A 21,595-nucleotide genomic window follows, 5' to 3' on the forward strand; every position below is an offset into this window, starting at 1 on the left:
CCCCTCCTCTGTTTAAAGGTGTTACCCTCACTGGAGCTTTTCTCAGTTTCTAGGAAGGTCTCTGAGCTTAGTCTTCCAGTGGCCATATGTGCGTCCCTCTTTTTCCTCTTCTGTGAAATCCCAGGCCCTACTCTAAGATTGTCCTTTTCCTTGAAGCTCTGTCTCTCCAGGCTCTCCTTGGTGACCTCTCCTCTGAGCCTGCTGACCTTCTCTTTGTGAGCCTTGCCGAACTACAGCTCCAAGCTAAGAGATGTGATACTTGCAATGTCAGTAACAGCAGCAGTAAAGGAGACTGGGTTTTCAGTGATGATGACAGTAATTAAGGGTTCTATAGGAAATCCTTTTGTGCCTCTTAAACAAGAACTAAATTTACTCGTCTCTTTGTTGCAGTGTTACCATCTGTTCTGCTATGACGAAGGAACTGCACTCATAAGTTTTACGTTATCAAAGTCATGATATAAAAACAATTGCTTGACTAGAAAAAAAGGGGTTAGGAATTTGACAATATCAGTCATAATAAAGTTTTTTTTTCCTACAGATTTTTTTTAATAAAGTATTTTCTTAATAGTCACAAAGTGAAAGTGAAAGTCGTTCAGTTGTGTCCGACTCTGTGACTCCATGGACTATACAGTCCATGGAATTCTCCAGGCCAGAGTACTGGAGTGGCTAGCCTTTCCCAGTAGCCACAAACGTGTTAGTAAAACTGCTCACTGCCTGAAACTTAGTATCTGACTCCATAAAGCATTAGCTCTGTTTCTGTTTTCTGGAGTCTTTGTTTTCTGTCATTGCCCCCACCATCAGTGGCAGAGAACTTTTACACCATCCTATTTCCATGATTACCCATTGTTATGATAAACCAAACACCATGCTTCCCCCCAAACCTAGCCATTATAAATAAGAGCTCATAGGGTTGGTCCCAGATCTAGTATAATAATGGTATATAGAATGCTAATTAAATTCCCCAATTTCTTCAAGCCTCTTATTTTTCTCGGATCTAGACAGCCTACCTCTAACAAAAACACCTGTGTAGGTTTTGTTTTTGTCTGGCAATGGATTAAGCTTCTCTTTTTTTGAAAAATCGAGTTCTAGTTGATTTACAATGTTGGGGGTATCTGGTGTATAGCAAAGTCATCCAGTTATACATGTACATGTTCTTTTTCATCGTTTCTGTTACGTTTACCACAGGATATTGAATATAGTTCCCTGTGCTAGTGTTGTTGTTGTGTTCATTGCTCAGTTGTGCCCGACTCTTTGTGACCCTATGGACTGTAGCCTGCCGGGCTCCTCTGTCCATGGAATTCTCCAGGCAAGAATACTGGAGTGGGTAGCTGTTCCCTTCTCTAGCAGATCTTCATGACCCAGGGATTGAACTTGGGTCCCCTGCATCACAAGCAGGTTCTTTACTGTCTGTGCAACCAGGGAAGCCCCCCCTGTGCTATACAGAAGGACTTTTTTGTTTTTAAATCCATTCTAAATGTAATAGTTTGCATCTACTAATGCCAAACTCCCAATTCAACCCAACCCCCACCCCTTGGCAGCCACAGGTTGGTTCTCTGTATCTGTGAGTCTGCTTCTGTTTCATAGATAAGTTCGTTTGGAAACACCTGTGTTTTACCGTTTTCCCCTGAATCAGGTGATGCAGGCCCAGTGTGTCAAAACAGAAACTGAATTCTACCGTCGCAGTCGCAGCGAGATAGTGAATGGAAAAGGGCACACCATGGGGGCGCTTTATTGGCAGCTCAATGACATCTGGCAAGCTCCTTCCTGGTCTTCTCTAGGTGAGTGTTTTAGCATTCTTTGTGTGTGAGAGAAAAAGCCAAACCTGTGGGGAGAGGCGCTGAGGCAGCATAGAGCTGGAGGCGGCCAGTGAACCCAAACAGGACTCCAGGGAGGGGAGGCTGTTCAGCTGCCAGTCTCTGACCTCCGGCCACCTCTCCCACCTTCACAACCTTTGGGGAGCCTGAGAGGCAGACTCACTGTGAGTTCTGTTCTGTGCGGTCACAAAAGCAGGCAAATGAGGGGATAGATTCGTGCGTGAATATCTCAGCCACGTGTGTGCGTGCTCAGCTGCTTCAGTCGTGTCTGACTCTGTATGGCGCTATAGATTGTAGCCCGCCAGGTTCCTCTGTCCATGGGATTCTCCAGACAAGAATCCTGGAGTGGGTTGCCATGCCCTCCTCCAGGGTATCTTCCCTACCCAGGGATCGAACCCATGTCTCATACATCTCCTGCATGGACAGGTGGGTTCTTTACCATTAGGGCCACCTGGGAAGCCCCGCTCTCAGCTTCTTCTCATTGTTGCTTAGAATTTTGAATTTATTTAAGAGGACTTCCCAGGACAAAAGGAAATTTACATAAGCACCTCTTCTGTTCAGGAGAATTCAACTGTGGGAAAGTCTAACCCAGCTAAGCGTTAAAAATGTCCCTTTACTACTGATTCCCCTCTAAGTTCACCCGATCATCTTTATTTTGCCCTGTTTGTCTCTTGAGGGGAAAGGGAGTCAAGTCAGAAGTACAAGTAGGAAGGGTTGTCAGTTGGACCTGTTCAGTTGAGCAACAGGTGAGATGGCTGACATGGTACTTGCAGTTTGAATTATTTTGTTTATTTTGGTGCATTAAAAAAATTAAGGTGTAGTAATGAATCGCTAGAGGTGATTTGAAGCCAAGTTCAGTTAATGATATGAACAAAAGTTTTGGGTCAAAAATGAGGCAAAGTCATAAAATAAAAGGGTGGTTTTGCTGGGTGAGGCTCTTGAGCCGTGAATGCAGATCATGGGGTTTTTTCCCCACGTGTTTCGATGAATGCTCATCTCCTGTGGGGAACTGCAATCTTGGACAGGTTTCCCTGATCAGCCTCTTTATCAATATCAACCAGAGAAAGGGTATTGAATGAGAATCGGGGTAGATCGGAGAAGGCAATGGCACTCCACTCCAGTACTCTCGCTTGGAAAATCCCACAACAGAGGAGCCTGGTAGGCTGCAGTCCATGAGGTCTCGAAGAGTCAGACACAACTAAGCGACTTCACTTTCACGCCTTGGAGAAGGAAATGGCAACCCACTCCAGTGTTCTTGCCTGGAGAATCCCAGGGACGGGGGAGCCTGGTGGGCTGCCATCTATGGGGTCGCACAGAGTCGGACACAACTGAAGTGACTTAGCAGCAACAGCAGCATCAGCAGCAGCAGGGGTAGATGCTAGCAAAATAGCCTCTCTGGGATGCTTAAACTGGACAGAGAGATATTGTTCAGAGACACTAGGAGCCCGACCCTGCTTCCTGTCTATGAATGAGGTGGTGTCTTCTGAAGTTGAGTTCAGTTCAGGAAATGGGAGAGCTCAGGCTTATAACTCTTCCCTTAAATGACTCTGTGTTTTTCAGAAAGGATATAAGAGTATGATGTTAGAGTAAGAATTTTCCTGCTTTCTAAACTTTGGCAGGTCAGTGCTTTCGAGGAGAGGGTCACCATCTCTCGGAGGTGTCACTGTTTAGTAACGGAAGTGTGTATCACTGACTTTTTGCTTCAATTGCTGTTCTGATTGTCGTTTGTTTTTGGCCTCCATGGCTGGAATCTCATGTTTGAAGTCTTTTCCGTGTAATGGATGTCCTAATGAGAGTGTGTAAGTTATCTCAGGTTTGAGTCATTTTCCATTTATGGGAAAACGTTCTAGAGCTTTCTATGTTCTAGTTCATTTCATAGTTCTAATTTGATAGGCCTCCGTCCCTTTCCCCCTTGTTATTTTTAAGGGGAAATACTAAGAGTTGGAATTGAAGTACTGGAGAGTCAAAATTTTGCAAAACCTAAAGAAATTAGTTCTAGCTGAACCTCAAGACTGTGTTCCTCCGTTTCAACAGCTTGCACTGGTGAATTCTGAAAGTGACACCCATTCTCTCCCCCTCTCCCACTGTATACCTCTCTCTGAAGTTGTTCGATGCAGCGTTTCATGAATAAGAAGAGGTTTCCCTGATCAGCCTCTTTATCAATATTAACCAGAGAAAGGGTATTGAATGAGAATCGGGGTAGATCGGAGAAGGCAATGGCACTCCACTCCAGTACTCTCGCTTGGAAAATCCCACGACAGAGGAGCCTGGTAGGCTGCAGTCCATGAGGTCTCGAAGAGTCAGACACAACTAAGCGACTTCACTTTCACTTTTCACTTTCATGCCTTGGAGAAGGAAATGGCAACCCACTCCAGTGTTCTTGCCTGGAGAATCCCAGGGACGGGGGAGCCTGGTGGGCTGCCGTCTATGGGGTCGCACAGAGTCGGACACAACTGAAGTGACTTAGCAGCAACAGCAGCAGCTATATCATCATCACTAGAGCCAGAAGTCCCCTGTATTCTTTTCATGTCAACTCACAATTTTTAAATATGCAGTGTGTTTCTGTCTCTCACTGTATACCTCTCTCTGAAGTTGTTCGATGCAGCGTTTCATGAAGAAGAAGAGGCGTGTTGAAAGAGTTTAGTTTGTGGGTTTAGCGTACTGCACATGCCAACAAGGCACAAGATTCTGAAGGTTCTTGATGGCTTCTAACTGTACTTTAGGAACTGCCATTAATTGTCATGAGTTTGGGTGTTCCCCCGTCAGTCTGACCCTACCAGACGTATTTGTGATTGCTGTTGTTTTGTTTCACTCAGAAGATTTGTGCCTATGGAAAAAAGAGACTTTGAGTTTTAAGTAACTTTATTTTTTTTAATTAACTTTATTATTTATCTATTAATAAAAATAGGTAAAAAGAGGTATAGTTGGTCTACAATTAATTTCAGGTATACAATATAGTGATTCTAAATTTTATAGATTATACTCCCTTGAAAGTTCTAAGGTACTGTCTGTATTCCCTGTGCTCTACAGTATAGCCTTGTAGCTGGTTTATTTTATACATAGTCGTTTGTACTTCTTAAACTCCTATGCCAGTCTTGCATTTGCCTCCTTCCCTCTCCCCACCTATAACCAATAGTTCGTTCTCTATATCTGTGAGTCTGTTTCTCTTCTGTTATATTCATCCATTTGTTTTATTTTCTAGACTACACGTATAAGTGATAACATGGATTATTTGTCTTTCTCTTTGTGATGTATTTCATTAAGCATAATACCCCTCCCCCCCCAGGCCCATTCATGTTGTTGCAAATGGCAAAATTTCATACTTTTTAATGGGCATCTAATACTCCATTGCATATGTATGTATATCTACATCTGTCTATATGTATACCACGTCTTTTTTAAAAATTTATTTTTAACTGAAGGATAATTCCTTTACAATATTGCATTGGTTTCTGCCATACATCAATATGATTTAGTCATAGCTGTACATATGTCCCCTCCCTCTGAAACTCTCCCACCCCTCTAGGTTATTACAGAGGCTTGGTTTGAATTCCCTGAGTCGCACAGAAAATCCCCATTGGCTGTCTATTTTACATATGGTAGTATATACGCTTCCACACTACTCCATTCGTCCCACCCTCTCCTCCTTCCCCCTGCACACACGTCCATTCGTCTGTTCTCTGTGTCTGCATCTCCATTTCTGCCCTGAAAGCAGGTTCGTCAGTACCATCTTTCTAGACTCCATATGTATGCATTAATAGACGATACTGGGCTTCCCCGGTGGCTCAGATAGTAAAGAATCTGCCTGCAATGCAGAGATACAGATTCGATCCCTGGGTTGAGAAAATTCCTGGAGAATGGAATGGTAACCCGCTCCAGTATTCTTGCCTTGAGAATTCCATGGACAGAGGAGCCCGGTGGGCTACAGGAGTTGCAGAGTCGGACACGACTGAGTGACTAACACTTTCACTTTCTTTTCAGACAATACATTTCTCTTTCTGACTTACTTCAGCCTGTATGATAGGTTCTAGGTTCGCCCATTTCATTAGAACTGACTCAAATGAGTTCCTTTTTATGGCTTGGTAATATTCCATTGTGTTTATGTACCACAGTTACTTTATCGAGTCATCTGTCAATGGACATCTAGATTGCTTCCATGCCCTAGCTATTGTAAATAGTGCTTGGGGATACATGTGTCTTTTTCAGTTTTGGTTTCCGCAGGGTATAGGCCTTTTAGTGGGATTGCTGGGTTGATGGTAGTTTTAGCCCTTGTTTTTTTTAAGGGGTCTCCATACCATCTTCCGTAGTGGCTGTATCAATTTACATTCCCATCAGCAGGGCAAGAGGGTTCCTTTTTGTCCATACCCTCTCCAGCACCTGTTATTTGTGGATTTTTTGATGATGGCCATTCTGACCATCATATTTCATTGTAAGGTGATTTCTCATTGTAGTTTTAATTTGCATTTCTCTGATAATGAGTGATGTTGAACATCTTTTCATGTGTTTATTAGTCATCTACATCTTTAGAGAAAAATCTGTTTAGGTCTGCCCACTTTTTGGCTGGGTTGTTTGTTTTTCTCGTATTGAGTTGTATGAGCTGCATCTATATTTTGGAAATTAATCCTTTGTCAGTTGTTTCACTTGACGTATTTTTCTCCCATTCTGAGGGTTGTCTTTTCATCTTGTTTATAGTTTCCTCTGCTGTTCAGAAGCCACCACATCTTCTTTATTCATTCATCTATTGATTGACACTTGGATTACTTACACACCTTTGTTGCTGTAAACAATGCTGCAGTGAACAATGGGGTACATGTATCTTTTGAATTAGTGTTTTTGTTTTCTTTGAATATATACCTAGAAGTGGAATTGACAGATTTTATGATAGTTCTATTTTTAGTTTTTCTGAGTCACTTCCAAGTTGATTTTCATAATGGACACATCAATTTACATTCCCACCAACAGTGTAGGAGGGTTCCCTTTTGTTCCACATTCTTGCCACTGTTTACTTGTGATTGTTTTGATGATAGCCATTCTGACAGGTGTGAGGTGATACTTCATTGTGGTATTGATTGGTATCCCTTATGATCAATGATGTTGAGCATCTTTTCATATGCATGTTGGCCATCCGTATTTCTTCTTTTGAAAAAACTCTATTCAGGTCTCCTCCCAATTTTTTTGATTGAGTTATTTGTTTTGTTTTGTTTTTTTCTATATTGAGCTGTATGGGCTGTTTATATATTTTGTATGCTGCTACTGCTGCTGCTGCTAAGTCGCTTCAGTCGTGTCCGACTCTGTGCGACCCCATAGACAGCAGCCCACCAGGCTCTGCTGTCCCTGGGATTCCCAGGCAAGAAAACTGGAGTGGGTTGCCATTTCCTTCTGCAAGGCATGAAAGTGAAAAGTGAAGTCGCTCAGTTGTGTCCAACTCTTAGTGACCCCATGGACTGCAGCCCACCAGGCTCCTCCATCCATGGGATTTTCCAGGCAAGAGTACTGGAGTGAGGTGCCATCGCCTTCTCCAATAGTTTGTATATTAACCCCTTAATGGTCACATCATTTGCAAATACTTTCTCCCAATCAATACACTGTCTTTTCATTTGGTCTATGGTTTCCCTTGCTGTGTGAATGTTTTTAAGTTTAATTAGGTCTGTTTGCTTATTTTGGCTTGTGTTTCTTTTGCCTTAGGAGGCAGTTCCAAAAATATATTGCTACGATTTGTGTCAGAGTATTCTGCCTGTGTTTTCCTCTAGGAGTTCTATGGTTTCTGATCTTACATTTAGGCTCTTAATCCAGTTTGAATTTATTTTTGTAAATGATGTGAGAAAATGTTCTAATTTCATTTTTAATTTCTTCTTAAGATTGTTTTCACTACTTGGGGTCTTTTGTGTTTCCATACAAATTTTAGGAATATTTGTTGTAGTTTTGTGAAATATGCCAGTAGTATTTTGATACAGATTGCATTGAATCTGTGATTGCCTTGAGTAGTATGGTCATTCTAACAATATGAGACCTATCCATGAGCAAAGTATCTCTACATTGGTTTGTGTTGTCTGCAGTTGGTTTCATCAGTGTCTTATGTTTTCTGGGTACAGGTCTTTTCCCTCCTTAGATTTATTCCTGGGTCCTTTATTCTTTTTGATGTGGCTTCCCTGATAGCTCAGATGGTAAAGAATCTGCCTGCAATGCAGGACACCCAGGTTCAATCCCTGGGTCGGGAAGATTCCCTGGAAAAGGGAATGGCAACGCACTCCAGTATTCTTTTCTGGAGAATTCCATGCCCAGACTATGGGGTCACAAAGAGTCAGACACGACTGGGCGACTAACACTTTCACTTTCGTTTTATTCTTTTTGATGTGAAGGTAGATGGGATTGCATCCTTAATTTCTCTCTTATAGTTTGTTGTTAGTATATAGAAATTCAACAAATTTCTGTAGGTTAATTTTGTATTCTGCATCTTTACCAAGGTCATTGATGAGCTCTACTAGATTTTGATGCTGTCTTTAGGATTTTCTTGGTATCATGTCATCTGCAAACAGTCACAGTTTTCCTTCCTTTCCAGTTTGAATTCTTTTTCTTTTTGTCTGCTGTGGCTAGAGCTTTCAGTGCTGTGTTGAATAAAACTGGGCATCATTGTCTTGTTGATCTTAGAGGAAGTACTTTCAGTTTTTCACTGTTGAGTATGGTGTCAGCTGTCTGCTTATATATAGCCTTTGTTGAAGCATGTTCCCTCTACATCCACTTTGTGAAGTTTGTTTTTTTTTTTTTTTATCATAAGTGGATGTTGAACTATTTCAGAAACTTTTCTGGATACACGGAGATGATCATAAGGTTTTCCCCCTGGTTTTTGGAATCGCGTTGATGCTGGCCCCATGGATGAGTTCAGAAGCATTCCTTCCTCTTCCATTTTCTGGAAGAGTTTGAGAAGGATTGGTATTAATTTTTCTTTGAATGTTTGGTAGAATTCACCAGTGAAGCCATGTGGTCCTGGACTTTTGTTTTTTGGAGGTTTTTGGTTACTGATTCAGTCTCCTTAGAAGTAATTGATCTGTTCAGATTTTTTAAAAAAAATCTTCTCATGATTCAGTCTTGGAAGTTTATATGTTTCCAGGAATTTATCCATTTCTTCTAGCTTGTCCAATTTGTTGGTGTATAGTTGTTCATACTAATCTCTTATGCTTTGTACTTCTTTAGTTTTAGTTGTAGTGTCTCTTTCATTTCTGACTTTATTGATTAGACCTCTTTTTTTGATGATAAGTCTGGCTGTAATTTTATCAATTTTGTTTATCTTTTCAAAGAACCAGATCTTGGTTTCATTGATCGTTTCTATTTTTTAAAGTCTCTATTTTGCTTATTTCTGCTCTGATCTTTATTATATTTTTCCTTCTACTAAGTTTGGGTTTTGTTTGCTTCTCTTTTTCTAAGTTCCTTTAGGTGTAGGGTCAGGTTGTTTATTTGTAATTTTCCTTGTTTTCTGAGCTAAGTTTGTATCACTAAAATTTCCCTCTTAAAACTGCTTTTGCTGCATCCAATAGATTTTGGGTCATTGTGTTTTTGTTCTCATTTGTTTCCAAGTGTTTTGCTGATCCTTTGAGTTTCTTTGGTGACCCATTGGTTGTTTAGTAACATGTTGCGTAGCTTCCATGTTAGTGTTTTTTGCAGTTTTTTTTTTTCTTTCCTTGTGGTTGAGTTCTGAGTCTCGTAGGCTTGTGGTTGAAAAACATGCTTGATATGGTTTCAGTTTTCTTAAATTTATTGAATATTGTTTTGTGGTACATCATGTGGTTCATCCTAGAAAATATTCCTTGTACATTTGGATCAAATGTGTATTCTGCTGATTTGGATGGAATATTCTGTATCCGTCCATTTGATCTAATGTGTTTCCTGACTGATTTTCTGTCTGGATGATCTGTCCACTGATATGAGTGGGGTGTTAAATTCCCCTACTCTTATTATGTTACTGTCAATTTCTCCCTTTATGTCTATTAATATTTGCTTTATGTATATAGCATTCTTTTATATATAGGTGCATATCCATTTACAGTTATTACATATTCTTAGATTGATCCCTTGATCATTATATCACATCCTTCTTTGTCACTTATCACATCTTTGTTTTAATGTCTATTCTGTCTGATATATTAATAAATATTGGCATCTGGCTTTTTCTGATTTATATTTGCATGGAATACTTTTTTTCAATCCCCTCACTTTCAGTTCTGTGTATGTGTTTAGATCTGAAGTGTGTCTCCTATAGGTAGCATATATATGGGTTTTGTTTTTGTGTCCATTCAGCCACTCTGCATCTTTTGATTGGAGCATTTAGTCCATTAGTATTTAATTACTGATAGATACGTACTTCTGTTTTGTTCATTGTTTGGGGGTTATTTTTGTAGTTCTTTTTAGTTCCTGTCCTTTTCCCTTCCCTGCTGATTTGATGACTATCTTTAGTTATGTTTGGATTCCCTTATTTTTAGTGTTTATCAATTGTAGATTTCTGGTTTGTGATTACCATGCAGCTTATATATAGCAATCTATATATAGTGTAATGCAATTTATGGGATTATTTTAAGCTGATGATCTCTTAATTTCAAACATTTTTAACAACCCTGCATTTTTACTCCCCCACCCTTGTCATGATTATTGTTTTTAGTTTCATATTTTACATCTGTTTGTGTATCTCTTAACTAATTATTATGGATATAGATGATTTTTACTGCTTTTCTCTTTTAACTTTCCTGATAGGTTTGAAAATGGTTGATTTACTACCTAATATTTGCCTTTATTAATGAGCTTTTTCCTTTCATAATTTTCATGTTTCTACTTGTAGCCTTTTCTTTTTCACTTAGAGAAATCCCTTTACCATTTCTTATGAAGCTGGTTTGCTGGTGCTCAGCTCCTTTTTAGCTTTTGCTTCTCTGCAAACCTGGGGGCTTCTTTATCAAATCTGAATGAAAGCCTTGCTGAGTAGAGTGTTCTTGTTTGTAGGTTTTCCCCTTTCATCACTTAAAATTGATTGTGCGCTCCCATCTGGCCTGCAGAGCTGCTGGAAGGCAGTTGATGGCCTCACTGGAGTTCCTTTGTATATAACTTATTGCTTTTCCCTTGTTTTTTAATATTGCTTCTTTAACTTTAATTTTTGCCATTTTAATTACAGTGTATCTTGGTGTGGACCTCTATGAGTTGATCCTATCTATGTTCCAGGACCTAGATGTCTATATCTCTTCCCAAGTTAAGGAAATTTTCAACTATTGGGTCTTCAAATATGTTCTCTGTCCCTTTCTCTCTTCTTCTGGGACCATATAATGTGAATATTAGTTCCCTTGATGTTGTACCAGAGATCTCTTAAACTCTATTTTCTTTTTACTCTTTTTTTTTTCTATTCGGCTTCAGCAATTTCCTCTGCTCTGTCTTCCTTCTCCCTGATCCATTCCTCTGTATCATTTAATCTACTGTTGATTTCTTCTAGTGTATTTTTCATTTCACTTGTATTTTTTGTCTCTGCTTAGTTCTTCATATCTTCTAACTCTATGTTAAACTTCTCACTGTGTTCATCCATTCTTCTCCCATGTTCTTTGATCATTGTTGTGATCATTACCTTGAACTCTTTCTCAAGTAGTTTGCCTATCTGCACTTCAGTTGGTTCTTCTTCTGGGGTTTTATCTCCTTCCTTTGTTTGAAACATGTTCCTCTGTCACCTCATTTTGCCTAATTGGTTCTTTTTATTTCTCTGTGTCTGGTAGGTTGGTTACATTTCCTGACCTTGGAGAGGTGGCCTTTTGTAGGAGATATGCTGTGTGTCCCAGCAGCTCACTCCTCTCTGGTCACCCCTACGTGGGGTGTATGGGTCCTTCTGTGTGGTGGACCAACTACTGTCATGGTCTGATAGACATGGCTGGCTCTTGGCCCAGTTGGTTGCCAGGCCCTGCCTTGTGCAGAGCCTGCTGGGTAACTTGTTGGTGGGGCCAGGTCATGAGGCTGCTGGCTGCAGAACCCTGGAGGATCCTGCACTACTGCTTGCTCACGAATGGTCAGAGCTGGGTTCTCAGGTGAGTGGTTACAGGGCTGGGGCTCATGGATCTAGTCTTCGCCTACTGATAGCTGGAGCCAGTTCCTAATATGGCTGGCACAGGTTCTAGGGTATCCCAAATGGGCCAGCACCAGCTGACCCACTGGCTAACTGGGCTGGATCCCAGGGCAGCTGGCTGAGGACTCTAAGGTTTCTCAGAGCTGGTTTTGGTCTGCTCTTGGGTTGGTGCCAATCTGCTGTGTTGATTATGTCCTAACAAGGTAGGCTTCAGGGCTGTAGTGGTCCTGGGGCTGGTGTCTACCCCTTGCTGGGTGAAGTTGGGGCCAGTAGGTGAAGCCAAGGCCCAGAATATTTTGAGGCTGGTTCTGGCTGGCTTGTGGCTGGAACGTGGGTCTCCAGATTTCTGGCTGCATGTCCCTGGGGGGCTAGTGCTTGTACACTGCTGTGTACAAGCTTGTACACTGCTCTGGTGAACAGGAGTATGACCTTAGGAGCCTTGGGCCCAGGAGGTCTAAGGCAGCCTGTCTGCTACAGGGTGAGGCTGTGTCCTTGTCTAGCCAGTTGCTTGGCCTGAGGTGTCCCAGCACTGGTGCAGACAGGTGGTGGATGGGGCTGGATCCTGGTGCTAATTCTCTAGAAGAAGGATTCCAAAATGGCACCTGCCAGTGCCTTTGCTTCCAAGGTAAGCTCCAGTTGCTTCTTGCCTCTTCAGGAGACCCTCCAAGGTCAGCAAATGAGTCTGACCTGGGCTCTTTTCAAATGACTGCTTCTGTCCTGGGTCCCAGAGGATGTGAAATTTTGTGTGTGCCCTTTAAGAGTGGTGTCTCTGTTTCCCCCAACTCTCTGTGACTTCTGAAATTAATCCCTGCAGGCCTTCAAAGCCAAGGTTTCCAGGTACTTGTCTTCCCAGGGCAGAATCCATGGGCTGGGGAGCCGTATGTGGGACTCAGACTCCTTGAGTAGCAATTGTCGTTATTCTTATATTTGTGGTTCACCCACCCCTGAGGTGTGGGTCTTGACTACGTAACTTATGCCCCTCCTGCCCATCTTATGGTTCCTTCTTAATGTCTTTAGCTGTCGATGCTCTTTTCTGCTAGATTTTGTCTTTCTCATAAAGAGTTGCTCTCTAAATAGCTGTGATTGTAGTGTGCTCTCGGGAGGAGGTGAGCACAGGGTCTTCCTACTCCACCGTCTTGTCCAGCCTCTCCAATAGTACTTCCTCTAAGTAATTCTTATAAAAGAAGAGTTGTAACAGATGTTCACTGCCAATGCTCCTGATTCCCTTTTTCATGTGTAAGTAAGGAAAAAGGAACATTGGCGCAGTGATCTCCTGGAAGCAGAACTGCAAATGAGCAAGTGCCAGCCAGGAATCATGTCCAGGCTCAAAATACTTCATGTAGCATGTGTGACTTAACTGCTTGCACTTCCATTTCCTCATTTGAAGGGTGGGATGGTAATGGCTGCCTCCTCCAGGTTTGAGGCTGACATGAGGTGATGTCCAAAATGCTCCCTGCGTTCCACAAAACGGGTTCTCTCCACTGTCAGCTCTCTTCCACGCTCAGTGCCCAGAATGTGCCAGGTCACACGCCTGGGCCATGTGGACAGTGACTCTCACTGCTTGACCCTGCCCGTCTCCTAACCCACCTGATTCTTTGTAGAGTATGGAGGAAAGTGGAAAATGCTTCATTACTTTGCTCGGCATTTCTTCGCCCCCCTGTTACCGGTGGGTTTTGAGGATAAAGATATGCTTTTCATCTATGGTGCGTCAGACCTTCACTCAGACCAGCAGATGATGCTCACTGTAAGTTGCTTGGACATTTTTTTCTTTCTGTGGTAGAGGGAGAATTTTAGATTTTTTTCATTATTTGGTTCTGTTATTTTTGGAAAAAAGAAAAGAGAAATTTGTATCAAAGTGTTTCTAGTGTCTGTAGCAGAAAATGGGCTATTCTTAAAATCTGAAAATCTATATTCAGGACAAAATCCTGCTGTTTATTCCATGACCTTAATGTCTTGGTTCAGTTTTCTCATCTGTAAAATGACACCAAGGTGCCTTTTTAGAGGATTTCTGTGGATAGTGAATACAATAATTAGATGAGTGTGAATTGTAAACTGTAAAATGACACTTAAAGATTATTTATAATCATGAGAAGCTGGAAAAAGCCTAAACTTTATAAAAAGAAATCATTTTAAACAGTATATTAAAGTGGAAATCAGTAAAATTATACAAAATGTATATGTGGGAAAGTGAAGTTGTATTTAAAACAAAGTTAGGTAAAAAAAAAAAGAGGATAGAAACTTGAAGTCTTAGGTGGTTGCCATTGGGAGGACATTGAGAATAGGTCAGGTTGTGGAATAATTACAATGCCTGAGATCCTATGCCTTCCACAGATTATTTAATTCTCACAACCGCCTATGAAGTTACTGCTTTTTATTATTTGTTGTTCTCACTTTATGTATAAAGAAATGGATACTGTGAGAAGTTGAATTCACATCTTAGTTACATAACTAGTACTTGGCGGAGCTGAGGTTAAACTCAGGTTTCACAGTCTCTTAATCAGTTCTGCTATTGTGACTTCCATCTATTATTACTATTCTTATTCTCTAAAAAAAATTAGGAACTAAGAATGTTTGGTTTCCTTCTGTCTTGTTTCTCCCCAGGTGAGAGTCCACACTTGGAGTTCCCTGGAGCTCGTATGCTCTGAGTCAACTAACCCTTTCGTGATAAAAGCTGGGGAGTCTGTTCTCCTCTATACTAAGCCAGTGCCTGAGTTGCTAAAAGGATGTCCCGGATGTACACGACAAAGCTGTGTGGTTTCCTTTTACCTGTCAACTGACGGGGAACTCTTGAGCCCAATCAACTATCACTTCCTGTCCTCACTGAAGAATGCCAAGGGGCTCCACAAGGCAAATATCACTGTAAGCACCAGTGGTCTGGAGTTGCTGGGGCTTTGAGCGCTGTCCTGCTGTTTTGCAAAATTTTCGCTTGGTACTGAGTTTATTTGGGACCTGGGGAAGATTGATTCCCCTTCCCACTGGAAGCAAAGAGCAAATAATTTTTTTTCTGATTCAGCATTTGTCAAAGTTTACGATGCCTGCTATGCCAGTGGTCCCATCACCTCTCTTTGTCAGGCTGGCGCAGCGGAGGCCGAGGCAGCAGGGTCCTCCCCGCTGACTGCTCCTCTGCTGGGTTCCAGGCTCTGACCTGGGGGCTTTACTGCACCAGCCCTGAAGTATTACCACCTGCACTTATAAGTGAGAAAGTCTCACTTACTCACTTTCGCAAGTGCCTCAGTGGTAAAGAATCTGCCTGCCGAGGCAGGAGATACAAGAGACGTGAGTTTGATGCCTGAGTTAGGAATATCCCCTGGAGAAGGAAATGGCAACCCACCCCAGTATTCTTGCCTGAAGAATCCCATGAACAGAGGAGCCTGGTAGGCTACACTCCGTGGGGTCGCAGAGAGTTGAACATGACTCAGCACACACACACCAACCTGTTTGGTGGGGCGAGTAACTGTTCAGTCTGTAGCCAGGAAGTGTCAGAGCCCAGAAAAAGCACTCTTTTGTTTTTAATTTAACAAATGATTTCTTCTCTCTTTTTTTTTTAACTTTCTATTTTATATTGGAGTATAGTTGATTAACAATGTTGTGATAGCTTTGACATTTAATAATTTTTTAATTTTAGCTGTTTATTTATTCATTGTTTGGCTGTGCTGGGTCTTTGTTTCTGCATGGGCTTTTCTGTAGTTGTAGCAAGTGGGGTCTGGTCACTGCAGTGAGATGCTCTCGCATTGCAACTAGAGAGCAGCCCCTGCTCATAATTTACATTAGGGTACACTCATTCTGTTGTGTGTTCTATGGGTTTTGACAAATGTACAGTGACACGTGGGCTTCCCTGGTGCCTCAGTGGTAAAGAATCCATCTGCCAAGCCGGAGACATGGGTTTGATCCCTGGGTCAGGAGGATTCCCTGGAGAGGGAAATGGCAACCCACTCTTCCTCACAACTGAGTGGCTAAGTGACAGTGACATGTAACATCTGTTACAGTATCATATAGCGTACTTTCACTGCTCTACAATCCATTGCTTTCTGCCTCCTTTATCTTTGCTTGTGCCTGGTCACTCGGTCGTGTCTGACTCTTTGCAACCCCACCAGGCCTCCTCTGTCCATGGGATTCTCCAGGCAAGAATACTGAAGTGTGTTGCCATTCCCTTCTTCAGGGGATCTTCCCGACCCAGGGATCCAACCCATGTCTCCTGCATTGGCATGCAGGTTCTTCACTGCTGAGCCACCTGGAAAGCCCTCCTTTATCTTTCCCTCCCCTCAATCCCTAGGAAATGCTGATCTTTTGGCAATTTACATATTTTTATTTTTTCCAGAATGTAGTTCTTTCAGATTGGCTGTTTTTTACTTAACAACATGCATTTAAATCTTCTCCGTGTCTTTTTTTTAAACTTTTGAATTTTGTATTGGAGTATACCCGATTAACAATGTTGTGGTGGTTTCAGGTGGACAGCAAAGGGACTCAGCCATACTATAAAAGCACCCTTAATTTTGCATTTTTAAGGAGAGTCTATTAATGTAAAAAACTTTCACTCTCCACTATGATTTATTACTTTCAAGTTGCTTAATCACCAGATCTCTTTGTCATTATCAAGAAAAAAATGGGATGATCAGGATAGGCTGTGTTGTAAAAATCGTGTAGCTGGAAAATATGGAATCTATCTAGTTGATTGAAAACCTTTCCTTCCTTCCCCCACCTCCACATGGTGATTGAAAGTATGTTTCTAGAAAGTTTCATTCTCTATTTTTAACCAATTATAAGTTTATTTTAGACTTCATTGAAAAGACTTGAGAGGATTTTTTTACATTTGGTTTAGAAATATCAAAACTCAGTCCTTGAAATGAAAACATAGCTTCCTTCCTAGTTAATAGTAAAATGTTCCCTTAAGGAAATCTAACTTATTTGTAACATCCGATGTAGAGCAGATATGAAGGAAATGACATACATTTACATGGCTTCTTTCCAGAAAAAAAGTACAAAACTATTACTGGACAAATTTGTAGTCTGTACACAAGATTTTGAAATTTTTCTTCTTTTCTCATCTAGGTCTCTATTACCTTGAGACAGCTGGGAGTGGGAAAGGAGCAGGCCTTCTTTCTCTGTCCTATCTCAGTTGTATTTCAGAGATACTTCCCATCCTAAAGGGATCCTTATTACATCCTAAAGAGATGTAATAACAGTAGCAACAATAATAGTAATGATAGTTAACATTGTCAGGCTTAACATAGCCAGGCATTAATTCTATCCCTTGGGGCATCCCCAGGGGCCTTGAGCCAGAGTACAAGCTTGAGCTCCCTGCTCTGCTGTCAGATAATGCAGAAGTGAGATTTCCAATTAGAAGAAGGCGCCAACAAGAGTGAGTGGGCGCCAGTGTCCCTTCTGGCCTTGGCCTTGGAACAGAGTAGCTGTTCCTGCAGAGTAGGAGAGTAGCTGCCTTCCTGCAGCCTTGGTAGTGGCCAGGGCCAGCCACGTGAACTGTGTGCCTGTGACTGCTTTAGGGTCTTCACTGGAATGAGTGGGCAGCATGATTTGGGAATTTGACACCATCACTACTTTGGTAGAAGCAAGAAAAGAAATTTAAAGTGTATTAGGTAGCTCTCTTTAAATTTCTATTCTTGTTTCTACCAAAGTAGTGATGGTGGTGGTGGTAGAGTCATTAAGTCACATCTGACTCTTTGCCACCCCATGGACTATAGCCTTCCAGGCTCCTCTGTCCATGGGGATTCTCCAGGCAAGAATACTGGAGTTGGTTGCCATTTTCTTCTCCAGGGGATCTTCCCGACCCAGGGATGGAACCCAGGTCTCCTGCATTGCAGACAGATTCTTTACCAGCTAAGCCACTAGGGAAGCCCTACCAATGTGGGATTTCTTGTTGACAATGCAGAACCCTGCATGATGTAGCAGGCTAAGTTAGATATAGTAAAATTTGCCCTTGGATATTCTTTATGTCACACATAGCCTATAATGTCAAACCTATGGCATGGCATGTATGCATGTTGAAGGACTCTGTTTTGTGACAAATGCATGGCTTGATTACCAGGTCCCACTCAGCTGTGTACTCACAGTGAGAGAGGCTCACAAACCCCACCTTCCAGGGAGCAGCTGTCCTCACTCTCAGCCTGTGCCAAGAGGCTGACGGGTGACCAGACTTACACCACACTCGCTTTTGCTGTATTGTGTGGGATTCACACACGTTTGAGGTGCTCATAAAGTGACTTTACCCATGATGCATTAAGAGCACCAGCTGTAGTGGGATAGCTTCTGGAGATGCCTGGCTGGCTGCTGTCTGGACCGCAGGGTCTCCTCATAAGACCAAAAGGTAGGTGCCATGGCTGTGCTCCACAATCAGCTCCGGACAGATCCTGAGCAAGTCATTAAAATCACCAGTCTTGCTGCAGAAATGTGCCTCTCTTGATGAGACCCTGAGGAAAAGATACACAGCTACAAAGCTCTGAGCTTCCTGTGAAATATTCTCCTGAATCTTTGGAGACCACATATTTCTACCCCTGATTTGAGATTACAATTTGGTAATTCTCCACAGCCTTCAGTAAATTTCCATGTATTTTTTTTTTTTAGCATCTGACACAGTGCATGGAATATATGACTTTAGCAGTAATGGAACCAAGGTTGTAGGCAGTGCATTCTGTGTTAGCTATGTAGAACAGAGAGTTCTGCTCTCCACCTTCACTTCGTTTATCTTTTCTTTCAGGCCACCATCTCGCAGCAAGGGGACACATTTGTTTTTGATCTGAAAACCTCAGCTGTCGCTCCCTTTGTTTGGTTGGATGTAGGAAGCATCCCAGGGAGATTCAGTGACAATGGTTTCCTCATGACTGAGAAGACACGGACTGTATTCTTTTACCCTTGGAAACCCACCAGCAAGAGTGAATTGGAGCAATCTTTTCATGTGACTTCACTGGCTGATACTTACTGAGGGAATCAGGTTGTATTTTCGAGAGCTGAAGGCAACTAGAAACAAGTTGAAGAAGCCAGGAAATGCATCTGCTTGCTGTCAGGTGTCTGGTTAGCCACTTGGTTCTCCCAGGGAAGGCTGTGTATATTCAGGTGATGTTCTCAACAAAGCGGTGCCTGGGTGCTGTTCCGTCTGCACCAGGGCTGTGTCTTTAGCTCTTCCTTTTGCACCTTTTGCACCACGTGAATCAGTTCTAACCCAACTGTCTCTCCTACCCCCAAAGGAGGTCCTGTCCACACGCAGTCCTTTAAGGGAATCACAGGAACATGACCAAGTAGCCCTTTAAGAGAATTACAGGCACACTCCCAGGTAGCCCTTAAGGGAATCACAGTAATGACCATTGTGGTATCTGTGGAATCAAATGTGGAAGATTGTGAGGGCATGTAGGCCCCTCAGGATAGCTTTGAGAAATACCAAACGATTGAAATGAAACTGCTTTGTCATTATTTCCAGAGGAAATAGAGATTCAGATGTTGCAACAGAAAGAGATGTCTGGGTGGTAGCCATATTGGTTGTTGATGCTGGAAAGTTTGGTGGGATTGATTATTGCCATTCGATTACTTTTTGAGTAGGAGTCTTTTTTCATTTGTGATTTTTTTTTTAATAAAATATTTGTTTTAACAATAATAATTTATTTTTTCAAAGGCAATTAGTGATTCTTCTTTGGGAAAAAAAAAACTCACATTGGAATGGACATCACCTTGATCATGTTGGAAACTTTTGGGTGTCCTGACGTAAGTGGTCACCTGTATTAAGTATGGGCTTCAGATTTGGTTAAGTCCAGTGAACTTTCCAGTTCAAGACTATGGTTTGATTTGCATGTGATGAGCCTGGCAGCAAAGTGGTATTGCCTTTAACTTGAGATTGAACCATTTTAAAAAACACTGATTAATTATAATTGCTATGAAATCATTTTGTTCTCATCATCCTGTTTATAAAATTACATTGATAGTGAAGCAAGGGGCAAAATGTTAATAAGTAGTCAATTTGAGTAAAGGTGTATAGGAATATTTTTGTTCTGCTTTTGCAACTTTTCTGTAAGTTTGAAATATATAAAAATTTAAGATTATATAAATTGCATTGACAATTTGGTGTTCCGTCTGTGACTTATTTCCCCATTCCATTAACACTCATTTGTGCCCAGTATCATGCAAAGCATTAATTTCCATTTAGCTCTGGCCAGGTTTTTAGTCCACTTGATAAACTGGGAGAGTTTGAAGAATCTAGACCAGGATATTTGAAGGGTCTTCTAGAAGAAGAATCAAGTAATTGGTTATGGAATTTACTGGAGGTGAGAGTTTGGCTTTAGAATCAAGACTAAATAGGTAATATTTTGGCTTTAAATCTAAGAAACTTTTGGCCATGGTTCAGAGACTAAGAAGAAAATAAATGCAGACAACCCACTCCTCTCCTTCAGTATCTAAGAGTTCCCTCATTTTATGTGTTATTTCAAAATATATATTTATATACAGCTTTTCATATATATATATGAAATATATATTTCATACAGCTTTTAAGCTGTATGAAAGACTGGGACTTAGGACTGTAACCCAGAAGATTCTTACTTGATAAATATTATATCACTTTCTTGTCACTGTTGCTGGGTGGGCAGGGGGCACCCTTCTCTCCATTAACTAGAGCATTTTTCTATTCCAGGTGTCCTCTGAGTTGGGCTTTGAGGTTGATGGGCAGAATTTACATTGCAATTCTGCCCTTTCTAGCTCTGTAGCCTTAATCAAGTAATTTAACCTCTATGTTCAGTCCTCTTCTGGTGAAATGGGAATAATTACCCCCACCTTGTGTGTTTTGAAGAATAAATTAAAAATGTGGCTCAAGGGCTTGGCCCAGTACTGACACTTAGTGACCACTCTGTGAATGGAGGCACCATCTTGGGTGCGACCCTGTTGTCTAAAGAGGGCAGGGCTTCCAGCCACACTGACTTGAGTTGGAATCCAGGTTCTGAGGCTTATTGGCTCTGTGACCTTGGGTAGCCACTTGGCCTTCTAGATTTTAGTTTTCTCATCTGTTAAGTGGAGATGATTATCTCTGACCTTCAAAGGTAGTTGTAAAGATTAAACAGATAGGGTCTGGAACAAAATAAATGCTAAGTGGTGGTTGTACTTTTCAAACATCGTTATCACCCAGTTAGTACATGAAGCAAGGGTAAAAATGAAGCAAATAAAGGCAGATTCTTTTTTTCTTTTTTTACTCTGACGTATAGTTAATACAATATTGCATTAGTTTTAGGTGTACTGCAAAGTGATTCACACACACATATATATACTCAATTATTTTCTGCTATAGATTATTATAAGATATTGAATATAATTCCTTGTGCTATACAGTAAATCCTTGTTGCTTGTCTGTTTTATATATAACAGTGTGTATCTGTTAATCCCACATCCTGTTTTGTCCTTCCCTCTCCTTCTCCCCTTTGCTAACCATAAGTTTGTTTTCTATGTCTGTGAGTCTGTTCCTGTTTTGTACATAGATTCGATTGCATTTTTTTTTAAGATGCCAGAAGAAGTTATAGGATATAATATTTGTCTTTCTCTGGCTTGCTTCACTAAGTGTGATAATCTCTGGGTCCATTCATGTTGCTTCAAATGGCATTATTTCATTCTTTTTTATGATCAAGTAATATTTAATTGTATCTGATTAGCCAAGAAGTTCATTCGGGTTTTTCTGTAAGATGTTGTAGGAAAACCTGAATGAACATTT

At 41.3% G+C, this 21,595-nt stretch overlaps 1 protein-coding gene and 1 non-coding gene across 3 annotated transcripts in view; one reads left to right on the forward strand and one right to left on the reverse strand.

The window, feature by feature from the left end:
• Positions 1–19,961, forward strand: part of MANBA (mannosidase beta) — a 127,648-nt gene extending 107,687 nt beyond the window's left edge. Inside the window, exons 14-17 of one of the 2 annotated variants that reach the window (XM_010805945.4) lie at positions 1,634–1,778; positions 13,500–13,642; positions 14,500–14,757; positions 18,611–19,961. In XM_010805945.4, coding sequence (XP_010804247.2) covers positions 1,634–1,778; positions 13,500–13,642; positions 14,500–14,757; positions 18,611–18,835 — 771 coding nt within the window. In that variant the 3' untranslated portion in view covers positions 18,836–19,961. 2 annotated transcript variants of the gene reach the window in all.
• Positions 19,962–21,535: 1,574 nt separating this feature from the next.
• On the reverse strand, positions 21,536–21,595 carry MIR2285BQ (microRNA mir-2285bq). Its single transcript, NR_162304.1, has one exon. It is a non-coding gene; the product is annotated as a microRNA mir-2285bq (primary transcript).

This window comes from Bos taurus, chromosome 6 (assembly GCF_002263795.3).
Source record: "Bos taurus isolate L1 Dominette 01449 registration number 42190680 breed Hereford chromosome 6, ARS-UCD2.0, whole genome shotgun sequence".
NCBI lineage: Eukaryota > Metazoa > Chordata > Mammalia > Artiodactyla > Bovidae > Bos > Bos taurus.